This window comes from Odocoileus virginianus, chromosome 12, assembly GCF_023699985.2.
Source record: "Odocoileus virginianus isolate 20LAN1187 ecotype Illinois chromosome 12, Ovbor_1.2, whole genome shotgun sequence".
Classification (NCBI taxonomy): Eukaryota; Metazoa; Chordata; class Mammalia; order Artiodactyla; family Cervidae; genus Odocoileus; species Odocoileus virginianus.
In genome coordinates this window covers 68,258,895-68,270,874 of record NC_069685.1, presented here as the reverse complement: position 1 = coordinate 68,270,874, position 11,980 = coordinate 68,258,895, and the positions used below count along the sequence as shown (strand labels likewise).

General features: G+C 51.7%; 1 protein-coding gene and 1 long non-coding RNA gene across 2 annotated transcripts; one reads left to right on the top strand and one right to left on the bottom strand.

Annotated features, from left to right (window-relative positions):
• Window positions 1–7,325: 7,325 nt before the first annotated feature.
• LOC110143767 (protein DGCR6) lies at window positions 7,326–11,711 on the top strand. Its single transcript, XM_020903499.2, has 5 exons — window positions 7,326–7,515; window positions 7,590–7,750; window positions 9,758–9,858; window positions 10,709–10,849; window positions 11,267–11,711. Exons 1-5 carry the CDS (start codon window positions 7,406–7,408, stop codon window positions 11,348–11,350), a joined length of 597 nt encoding a protein of 198 aa, XP_020759158.1. The 5' UTR covers window positions 7,326–7,405; the 3' UTR covers window positions 11,351–11,711.
• Window positions 8,235–9,800, bottom strand: LOC110143768 (uncharacterized). Its single transcript, XR_011490824.1, has 2 exons — window positions 9,714–9,800; window positions 8,235–9,011 (listed from the first exon to the last, which is right to left on the bottom strand). It is a non-coding gene; the product is annotated as an uncharacterized lncRNA (long non-coding RNA).
• Window positions 11,712–11,980: the final 269 nt, after the last annotated feature.

Here is an 11,980-nt window from a genome sequence, read left to right as displayed (position 1 = left end):
GGTTACCGAAACAAAAAAAATGCGAATGAGGTTGAAATACCTTCCCCCACTGTACACAAACTCGAAGTAATATAAAGATCTAAATGTCAGAATAGATACTATGAAATTCTTGAGGAAAATATAGGCAGGACAGGATTTGATGTGAATCACAGAAAGTTCTCTTGGGCCCATCTTTTAGACTAATGAAAACTAAACCAAAAATAATAGAAAGGAATCAAAATAACCTTAAAACTATTTGAACAGCAACAGAAACCCTAAACAAAGGACAAAGACAACACTCAGAAAGGGGAAATAATAATTGTAAACAAAGATCAGTTCAGCTCAGTTGCTCAGCCATGTCCGACTCTTTGTGACCCCATGGACTGCAGCACACCAGGCTTCCCTGTCCATCACCAACTCCTGGAGCATACTCAAACTCATGCCCGTTGAGCCGGTGATGCCATCCAATCATCTCATCCTCTGTCATCCCCTTCTCCTCCCATCTTCAAACTTTCCCAGCATCAGAATCTTTTCAAGTGAGACAGTTCTTCGCATCAGGTGGCCAAAGTATTGGAGTTTCAGCTTCAGCATCAGTCCTTCCAGTCAATATTCAGGACTGATTTCCTTTAGGATGGACTGGTTGGATCCCCTTGCAGTCCAACGGACTCTCAAGAGTCTTCTCCAACACCACAGTTCAAAAGCATCAGTTCTTCAGCACTCAACTTTCTTTACAGTCCAATTCTCACATCCATACATGACTACTGGAAAAGCCATAGCTTTGACCAAATGGACCTTTGTTGGCAAAGTAATGTCTGCTTTTTAATATGCTGTCTAGTTTGGTCATAGCTTTTTTTCCAAGGAGCAAGTGTCTTTTAATTTCATGGCTGTAGTCACCATCTGCAGTGATTTTGGAGCCCCAAAAAATAAAGTCTGCCACTGTTTCCATTGTTTCCCCATCTATTTGCCATGAAGTGATGGGACCAGTTGCCATGATCTTAGTTTTCTGAATGTTGAGTATTAAGCCAACTTTTTCACTCTCCTCTTTCAATTTCATCAAGAGGCTCTTTAGTTCTTCTTCACTTTCTGCCATAAGGGTGGTGTCATCTGCATATCTGTGGTTATTGATATTTCTCCCAGAAATCTTGATTCCAGCTTGTGCTTTATCCGACCCAGCATTTCACATGATGTACTCTGTATATAAGTTAAATAAAGAGAGTGACAATATACAACCTTGGTGTACTCCTTTCCCTATTTGGAACCAGTCTGTTGCTCCATGTTCTAACTGTTGCTTCCTGACCTGCATACAGGTTTCTCAAGAGGCAGGTCAGGTGGTCTGGTATCCCCATCTTTTTAGGAATTTTCCACAATTTGTTGTGATCCACACAGTCAAAGGCTTTGGCATAGTCAATAAAGCAGAAGTAGATGTTTTTCTAGAATTCTCTTGCTTTTTTGATACTCCAACAGATGTTGGCAATTTGATCTCTTGTTCCTCTGCCTTTTCCAAATCCAGCTTGAACATCTGAGAGTTCGCAGTTCATATACTGTTGAGGCTTGGCTTGAAGAATTTTGAGCATTACTTTGCTAGCGTGTGAGATGAGTGTAATTGTATGGTAGTTTGAGCATTCTTTGGCATTGCCTTTCTTTGGGATTGGAATGAAAACTGAATTTTTCCAGTCCTGGGCCACTGCTGAGTTTTCCAAATTTGCTGTCATATTGATTGCAGCACTTTCACAGCATCATCTTTTAGTATTTGAAATAGCTCAACTGGAATTCCATCACTTCCACTAGCTTTGTTTGTAGTGATGCTTCCTAAGTTCCACTTGACTTCACATTCTAGGATGTCTGGCTCTAGGTGAGTGATTACACCATCGTGGTTATCTGGGTCATGAAGATCTTTTTTGTATAGTTCTTCTGTATATTCTTGCTACCTCTTTTTAATATCTTCTACTTCTGTTAAATAAAGATACCCATAAGGAAATCATCTCCAGAAAATATAGTCCACTCATGCAGCTCAATATCAAAAATACAAACAACTCAAGAAAAATATGTGCCTAAGATCAAAAAAGGACATTTCTCTGCTGGAGTCATACAAATTGCCATTAGGCACATGAAAAGATGCTCCCAGCATCACTGATTGTTGGAGAAAGGCAAATCAAAAGTTCAATGAGGTATCACCTCACACTGGTCACAATGACCATCTCCAAACATCTCCAACAATAAACGCTGGAGCGGGTGTGGAGAGAAGGGAGCCCTCCTGCCCTGTTGTTGAGAATGCATGTTGGCACCACCACTAGGGAGGAGAGTATTGAGGTTCTTGTAAAAGCTAAACACAGAAGTACCTTAGAACCCAGCAGTCCCAAACCTGGGCAGAGACCTGGACAAAACTAACATTTTAAGATACAAGGGTAGCCCTATGATCACAGCTGCACTAGGTGCCCTAGCCAAGACACGGAGCCACCTAAGCATAGAAGGACTGTTGAACAGATACCGAAGATGGGTACACACAGTGCAATACTTCTCAGCTGTAAAGAGGGAGGGGATCATGTCATGTTGAGCCACAGGGGAGAAAGAAGAGATGGTCCCACCAAGGGGACTGAGGGAGACAGGGAGAGACAAGGGTCATTCACTTCCAGTTAAATCTATAAATGTACACAAATGAACTTCTTTACCAAAGAGAAAGTCTCATACACTCCAAAGAGAAACTTATGGTCACCAAAAACAAAAGGTGTGGGGCAGGGAGAAATGAGCTGTTTCAAACTAACATATGCGCACTACCATTTGTAAAACAAGCCACAAGGACCCACCATGTAACACAAGCAACCTTAATCAATACTCTCCAATAACCTATGTGGGAAAAGAACCTGAAAAAGAAAGTAAATGCGTCTATATACAAATGACTCAAGTTGCTGTAGATTGAAAAAAGAAAGAAAAAAAAAGCAAACCCACAACACTGTAATCCACCTACATGTGCTCAGATGCTCAGTCGTCTCTGACTCTTTATGATCCCATGGACTGTTGCCAGCCAGGATACACTCCAATTAAAATTATTGGATAAAAACAAAAAACAGGTAAAGAAAAAAGTGCTGATTCTATTTACCTCAGGCCATGGTGACCTGGGCTGGACCGGAGCCACCCCCTGGAGCCTGGGCAGGCCTGGGTCCCCAGTCTGCAGTGTTGGCGGCTGAGGGAGCTGGCAAATAACAAAGCGAATATCCTGATTTGCCTTTACCACGCAGCGAATCCCCAGGTGCCAAAGCACCACCCAGGAGCCCTGAACCTACACTGCAGCCCTCGCCCCTCCGCTTGGAGACGGGATGCAGCTAGGGTGCCAGGGGCCCACCCCACGTTCACGCTGGGCCCCACCCACAGGGGCCGCAGCTGCCTTCAGGTGAACCGCGGAACAAAACTCCCGTGCATCCGGGAGGCCCGGTCTCAGCGCTACAGGCAGGGGCGGGTCAGGGAGGCGGGCTCGCCGTTCCCCTGGTGAGAAGTGGAATATTTCCAGCCATATATCTGGAAATAAGAATGTCACAGTCATCAGAGATTGCAGCCCTCCAAGATGAGCTGGTGAGCCCTCAGGGCACTCAGGAGGGAGAAGAGTACCCGCGATCTAGCAGGAGATAGACCAGTCAACCAGTAGTCTTGTATGGATGTGAGAGTTGGGCTCCAAAGAAAGCTGAGCGTTGAAGAATTGATGCCTTTGAACTGTGCTGTTGGAGAAGACTCTTGAGAGTCCCTTGGACTGCAAGGAGATCCAACCAGTCCATCCTAAAGGAAATTAGTCCTGAATATTCATTGGAAGGACTGATGCTGAAGCTGAAGCTCCAATACTTTGGCCACCTGATGCAAGGAACTGACACATTGGAAAAGACTCTGATGCTGGGGAAAATTGAAGGCAGAAGGAGAAGGGGACAACAAAGGATGAGAAGGTTGGATGGCATCACCGGCTCAATGAGCATGAGTTTGAGTAAACTCAGGGAGTTGTTGATGGACAGACAGGCCTGGTGTGCTGCAATCCATGGGGTCACAAAGAGTGGGACACAACTGAGCAACTGAACTGAACTAAACTGAAAACCAGTCAATCCTAAGGGAAATCAACGCTGAATACTGATTGGAAGGACTGATGCTGAAGCTAAAGCTCCAATACTTTGGCCACCTGATGCAAAAAGCTAACTCATTAGAAAAGACCCTGATGCTTGGAAAGACTGAGGGCAGGAGGAGACAGGGGTGACAGAATAAGATGGTTGGATGGCATCGCTGACTCAGTGGACATGAGTTTGAGCAAACTCCAGGAGATAGTGACAGACAGGGAAGCCTGGCATGCTACAGTCCATGGGGTCGAAGAGAGTCAGACACGACTGACAGACTGAACAAGAACAAAACAGCCATCAAGCTGCAGCCGCTTTTAAGGTGATCCCAATGGACCTCAGGATGTGAAAAACACAGGATACTGGGCTCCGGATAGCTGAGATGTAAATGAAAGAAACTATTTCAATGAGCCCAGACTCTTGCCTCTTCCCGTACATAGAGAAATACTACATTCCTTAACTTGGGATATCTGCTTCTCTTTAATTAACAGTCATCTTTTGATGTTAGACTACCTTCCCTTTGTTGCAGAACTTCTATGTAACCTGGCTCCCCTCCTCGAAGCAGGTCTCTCAGTGTCACTTGAGATGCTGCGTCCTGGGCTTTGAGTTCTAAAAGTTTCTGCTGAATAAAACAACTCTCAACTTTTGGGTTGTGAATATTGTTTTAAGTCAACGCTGCCATCCAGTGGAAGAATCCAGACCAAGCTGCCCTCTCAGGTCAGCAGAAATCCCAGGCCCTCAAAACACTTCTGCTGCCTCCATTAAACTAAGGAAATTCAAACTAAATTCAAGCCAGATATACCATGACTCCTCCAAAATGGTTATGGAACAATTAGCCGGAAACTATATGAAATGAAATTACTGTAAATACAAACTTGAAAAATGTACACCAAATTCACTCAAACTGATTAAGACATTTATAAGACAAAATCAGCAAAATTACAAAGAAACAGAAGAAAATCTACATGATGTGGGGTTTGATTCGTATATCATAAGCTTTGAGTTTTAATACACAAAAAGCCATTCCATGTGAGAAAAAACATTGTGGGCTTTATAAACTTAAAGGTGTCTACTAAGAAAGGTATTGACTTTAAAAACAAAAACAAAAACGCATGGCCTGAGAGTTGCGAGTCAAATTTTATTTTGGGCAAAATGAGGACTGCAGTCCAAGAGACAGCACCTCAGGTAGGTCTGAGAAAGTGCTCCAAAGAGAGGGGTGGGGGGGAGGGAGACAAGGAGGTCAGTATATATATGTGATTTGGGTGAAGGGGAGATACGAGCAATCAAGCACATATTTTTTCAAATATGTGGTTTCTACTAGGTTTCTGCTGGTCTCGTGAAGCCTTTGCTAGTCACGAGGAACTGTCACCACCATGAAGGATTTTAACGCTTTTCTAGAGATGAGGAGATACAAGAACTGGGCTCATAAGATCAGCTCCTGAGAATGTCTATCTGAAGACTTATCCTGTTAGGTTCCCTCCCCCCACCCCACCCCAGCTCTGAGGGCCTCATTCCTGCTCTCCACCCTGAACTCCTTTCAGGGAGGGTTAAAGGTCAGCAGCTGCAGCAGCACATGATTTAATCCTCGTGCAGGTAGATGGCAAGCACCCATGGCAGGTGCCACTTTGTAGTCGACAAAGACATTATTCAGAAAGTCAAAAGACAAGACACAAACTGTGAGGAAAAGATTTCTGAACCACAAGTCCAAGAAAGGATTTGGGTTCAAAATGTTGCCAAAAGAAGTGTGGTGGGGTCCAGCTACTCGCCATCCAAAAGCCCCATAAATAGCCCAGGTTTGTGGAAAGGAAAGTTTGCTTTATTTCAGGTGCCAGCAGCCGGGGCGGGGAAGGGTGGTGGACATCTGTCCAGAGGCCCCTCTACCCCTGACAAGCAAGGGATGAGAGCTTTTATGGACAGAACTGGGGTGGCGGGCTACATGCAGAAACAGCACAGTCATCTTTAATGGTCACCTTCAACTGGTCATCAGTGGTCTGACAAGTGCCATCTTGGTTGTTTTAGGTACTTCATCTTCAGGCCCAGGGTCCATTTGTTCCCATTTCTTTGCAGTCAATTCTCAGAATTGTGGCAGCTCATGTCCTGAGTTCAGCCTGATCATCATGTAATGAACTTCTCTTCCTGAGGTTTCAGTATCTGTAAGACAGCTCATAGGATATGGCAAAGAATATTATCTATAGCCCTTGAGAAATAAGTAAAGGTCCTTGACTATGCTTAATGCCTACATTACTATTATTAAGTCTCCTTTGACTGTTTTCCTTTGTTTCAGTATTTCTCATTTCTCTGGTGAAATTTATTCTTTGGCTAAAGTTTTCCACAGACTAAAGGTAGGCAGGGGACATGGTGGGGACAAGCAAGGACCATACAGCCCTGCTACGTTTCAGAAATAGACAAAAACCTCTAAAACAAACCCATGCTAAAAAAAAAAAATGGGTAAGGATCAAACAGACACCTGGCCAAAAAAAGACTTACACATAGTAAAAATCATACAAAAATTATACAAAAATATCATACTACTAGGGAATTACAAATTAAAATCATGAGATATCACAGCACACCTATTAGGACTGCTAAACTTCAAATATATGACCATATCAACCGCTGGAGGGTGAGGAACAACAGGAATCTCCCTCGATGCTGGTCGGATGTAGGTACAGCCACTTCATAAGACAGCTGGGCGGTGTTTTCTAAAGCTAAACAACGAGACCCAACAATCATGCTTTCAGTTTTTAGTTAACTGCTTTGAAAATCTATCTCCAAATTCAAACAAGAATGCAATTACACCCAGCAGCACTATTCATGATAGACAGGGTACAGACCCGGGCCGCAGGGTAAGGGACGGGGCGGAGGGTAAAGGGCGGGGCGGCAGGGTAAGGGGCGGGGTGGAGGGTAAAGGGCGGGGCGACAGAGTAAGGGACGGGGCGGCAGGGTAAGGGGCGGGGGCAGCAGGGTAAGGGGCGGGGGTGGAGGGTAAGGGGCGGGGCGGAGGGTAAAGACCTGGGAGGGAGGGTAAGGGGCGGGGCGGCAGGGTAAGGGGCGGGGCGGCAGGGTAAGGGGCGGGGCGGCAGGGTAAGGGCGGGGTATGAGCGGAGCGGCAGGGTGTGAGCCGGGCGTAGGATAAGGGGCGGGGCCCCGGCTAGGGGCGGGGCCAATGCGGACTGCTCCTCGGAGCCTCTTGCAGGGCAGAGCCGGCCTCCTTCCGGTGAGGCGAGAGCTGGCCGCGGTTTGTCTGGAACTGTCGTGAAAGGGGGCGTGGCGCGCTGCGGTGTGCTCTGACGTGACGGGAGCGCGACGTTTGCGCGGCGGCCGGCGACGCGAGCGCCATGGAGCGCTGCTCTGGCGCCTTGGAGGAGGCGGCGGACGGGGCCCGGCAGCAGGAGCGGCACTACCAGCTGCTGTCGGCGCTGCAGGGCCTGGTCAAGGAGCTGCCCAGGTGCGCGGCCGCTGGGGCGGACAGGCTGGGGGGCCGGGCGGGCGGGCCGCGGGCTCACCGCGCTCCGCCCACAGCTCCTTCCAGCAGCGCCTGTCCTACACCACGCTCAGCGACCTGGCCCTGGCGCTGCTCGACGGCACCGTGTTCGAGATCGTGCAGGGGCTGCTGGAGATCCAGCACCTCACCGAGAAGAGCCTGTACAACCAGCGCCTGCGGCTGCAGAACGAGCACCGAGGTGCGCGGGGGCGGGGGCGGCCTGCCCGGGCTGCTTGGTCTCGGGCGGAGCCCTTCCCCGGGTTCCGTTCGGCAGCAGCCCCTGAAATCGACCTCATTGAGGAAGCGGGGCTTGATGACATATGGGGTCCAGTCAGCTCCACGTTGTCAGTGGCAGTGTCACCTTCGCGCGGGACCCCAGAGATGCTCTCACCCACTCCCAGGCGGGATCCGTCAGCCCGCGAGCAGCTCTGGCTACGCTTAGCACCGCAGCGCCCGATAGGGCCCGTTCCCTCTCCAAGGTGCATTAGGTTCCCATGCACGGAGCCCCGAGGCACCCTCTGGGCCCTGAAAACTCGTTCCTTGGAGCCACACGCTGGGCAAAACCTCCTGAGCCTTCGCCCCTCCCAGACATCCCTACAGGGGTGGGAGGGGCCTCCGGAGCCCCTTCCAGCGGGGTGTGCCGGGCCGCTCTTCCGGCCCCCTCAGATTTCTCACCTTTGTCGTTTTATTTTTACCCAACTTTATTTTTAAAATGAACAGGAAAGTTGAAAGTACACTATAATGAATACCCATACGTTCTCCAGCTCCACTCAGTAATTAAAGTTTTGACAAAATTCTTTTTGTCCATCAGTGTATGCAACACCGCCGACTTCCCCAGAAGCCCTCAGCATTCCTCTAGAACAAAGTTTTCAATTGCAGCGATGCTGGAATCTTGGCTGGACAGGTCTTCATGGTTCTTTGCAAAACAGTAAACAGCATCCCTGGCTTCTATACTAGACGAGAGTGGCACCTTCCCCCAGAGCCAACAGCCAAGAATGTCTCCGGACATCCTTGGGGTCAGCCTTGGTCCAATGTTAGAACCAGCAATCTAGAACAAGAACACTGCTGTGTAACCACAACGGATAGAAATCAGTCATTCCAGGGTGTGATCTGATGTTCAGACACACCAACACTTTTCTCAGATTATCCACTGACAAGGATCCAGTGTGTGGTTGTACATTGTGGTTTGGCCTCTGCTTCTGGAAGAATTCCCACCATTCACTGTGGTGCTGACTTTTTGAAGAGTCCGGGGCATTCTGCCTTAGAACATCCCTACTCTGGATCTGATGGACTGCCTCATGCTGACAGTCTCCCTCCCTGTCCACCTTCTGTGCTCCATGTGACCTGGACAGCGTGATGATATGCCCGCTAAACGTTTGTGGCAAAAGTGCCTCCTGGTGATGTGAGGTCCTTTCCCTATGTTGCGGGTTTGATGGACGTCTGTCCCCGGATGAGAGTATCTGTCAGGAATAGATGTTGGGTTTTGTCAAAGCTTTTTTTCTGCATGTTTTGAAATAATCAAGTGACTTTTTGGTGACTAGAGTGAATTAACAGTATTTTTTAAATTCCTGGGATAAACGGTGCATTTTTTAAATTCCTAGGATAAACGTCATTCCTGGGATAAATCCTACTTGGTCATCATGTCCTTGGGCCCCCTCCAGTCTGTGCCACCCTACTCCCTTGGGAGCTGTGGACAGGGTGTGCAGGGTGGCTCCACCCCTCCGCCAACCAAGGACAGCAGAGGAGTGACTGCTGTACCCTGGAGCAGAGGTCATCCTGCTTGTCCTCCTTTCCCGGGCCTTTGCCTGCATGGTCTCTGGGACATCTCAGTGGATATCCCACAGATGATAGGCAGGTCACGCAGGACTCCTGGCCTGTAGCCATGTGGGCCTAGAAACCTCCAGCCCGCAGTCTCCCCTATCCCCATCTTCCAATTCCCTGTGCTCAGGCTGTGGCCCTGGCTCCACCCTCCTCTAGGAGTCTGGAGCCCTGCTGCTGCAGACCACCATATCCTGGGTGAGAGCAGGCCCGAGTGGGCTGGGGGCTGCGTGTCCGGAGCTCTGCCCAGCATCTGGTGCAGGCCTCTACCACATCCCCACCACTGGCCTGCTGCCTGTGGTGCTGAGACAGCCAGAACATGCCTTCGCCTCACCACTCCTCACCCTTCACCACCTGACGGTGCCTCTCTGGTCTCGTCCTCTCCCAGTGCTCAGGCAGGCGCTGCGACAGAAGCATCAGGAAGCCCAGCAGGCCTGCCGGCCCCACAACCTGCCTGTGCTCCAGGCGGCCCAGCAGCGTGAGCTCGAGGTAGGGGTGTGGGCATGGGGGGCGCCCACCTGCACTCTGCTGACAGGGCCATGTGGAGGGGATCGGAGTGGTGTGGGAGCCGACCTGGGCTGGGCCGCAAAGGCCTGACATGCCTGCGTGTTGCTCTTTGGATGGGGGTGCTAAGCATGGGTACCACAAAGGCCTGACATGCCCATGTATTGCTCTTTGCTGGGGGGTGCACACTTGGCATGGGTGAAGAGTGTGTGGTGCCCCCACCCCTCCATGTGCTCCCCCAGACCACAGCTCCTCAGCCTGGGCCTTTGCAGGGCAGGCGTGAGTGGGGGCCACTGTGCCCCACGGCCTTGGGGATGCGAGGACAGTGGTGGGAGGATGGAGCCACCAAGTCCTGTTCCCAGATGGACAGGAACAACCCAGAGGCCCACCCACAACCAAGAACCCCCAGGGGAGGGTGCATGCCCAGACCTGCACAGGGTCCTGAGGCAGCCCCAAGCCAGGACGTGCAGGAAGGAGGTGCTGAGTGCGGCGGTGGCAGCTCTAGTGGGAGGAGACATGCAGAGGCTAAGAGACGGCGGTCAGCTGGACAGCCGGCAGAGGTGGGGCCGGCATCTGGCCATTCATGGGGTCAGTGCCAGGTGGCACCCAGCAGATCAAAGGGAGGCCACCTGGCAGGAGGTGGGAAGAAGGGGGTTGGGAACAGGACTCTGTGTGGGAGGGTCATAGGTACAGGTGCAGTGCATACACCATCCTTAGTCTTGAAGCTGGAGCAACTGGGGAGGGGAGAGGGACCGGAGGTGGCAGGCCAGGAGTGTGTCTGTGACATCGGTGGGTGGGCAGGAGGCTGAGCCCTGAGCCTCCCTCTCCATGGCAGGCGGTGGAACACCGGATCCGTGAGGAGCAGCGGGCCATGGACCAGAAGATCGTGCTGGAGCTGGACCGGAAGGTGGCAGACCAGCAGAGCACACTGGAGAAGGCAGGGGTGGCTGGCTTCTACGTGACCACCAACCCACAGGTCAGTGCCATGGGGTTCGCCTGGCACAGCCCAGGGGCTACTGGTCCCCAAAGGCCACATCCTCTCTGGGGGTCTAGCTGGTCACTGGGGGGCCTCTGCCGCCGGAGGACAAGCCAGCTGCCTGCCTGGCAGTGCCCACCTTGCTCGGGCCCGTTGTGCACCACATGGCCCTCATCCGCGGTTCCCTGCATCCCTGCGCACCTCTGTGTGTGCCAAGCCAGGGCTGCTGCAGACCCTGCTGCGGGCCAAGGCCCAGCTTCAGCCCCTTTCTGGCAGGCAGCGGCCAGACTTTCCACAGGCTCCCTGCCCGGTTCCCCCTCGGCCCTGATGGTCGCCTCGAGTGCCTGGGGAAAGGAGGCTGCTTCCCCGGGTTCTACCAGGGCTGAGGAGGACCCCCTGGGCCCATCTGCACCCCAGGAGCTCACCCTGCAGATGAACCTCCTGGAGCTCATCCGGAAGCTGCAGCAGAGGGGCCGCCAGGCAGGGAAGGCAGCCCTGTGAGCCTGGCTGCCCGCGACCACCACCTGTCCCAGCTGGGAGCGCCACCCCGCCCCACAGTGACCACAGGCAGCAGATGACCCCGTGGCACTGGTCTTCCTGAAGCCTGGCCACCACCCTCCCAGTGGCCTGCAGGAGGGGTACCCTGTGAGGAGAACCCAGATGGCCCACACCACCCCTGACCCCCCACCCTCACCCCAGCTGGTGAGGGCAGGCAGGCAAAGGGCACAGCACGCCCAGCTACCTGGCTGCCTACCCTGGCCTCCCTCTCGGCCCCTCCCTTGGCAGGTGCAGCCCCTGAGAGGGACAGGCTTCCAAACTGTGTGTGACCCCAAGAAATAAAGCTGCTTCAGCATGGCCTGCACATGGCTTGTGTGACACTCTGTGGAGCCTGTCATGACCGGGCCCACACAGCCCTCATCTGGGGGCTCCGTGGTCTACAGAAGTTTAAGATGCCCCCACCACCCCACGTCACAGGGACCCCTCACCAGCCAAGTCCCAGGGCACTCGGGCCACAGCCAGCCTGCTCCGTGGGTTGTCAGAGCAGCAGGAGTCTGGTATGGGTCACTGGGGGGCAGGGGTGAAGGGCACGGGGCAAGGAGGGTCTCAGGGGAAGACCAAGGCTGGGCAAGC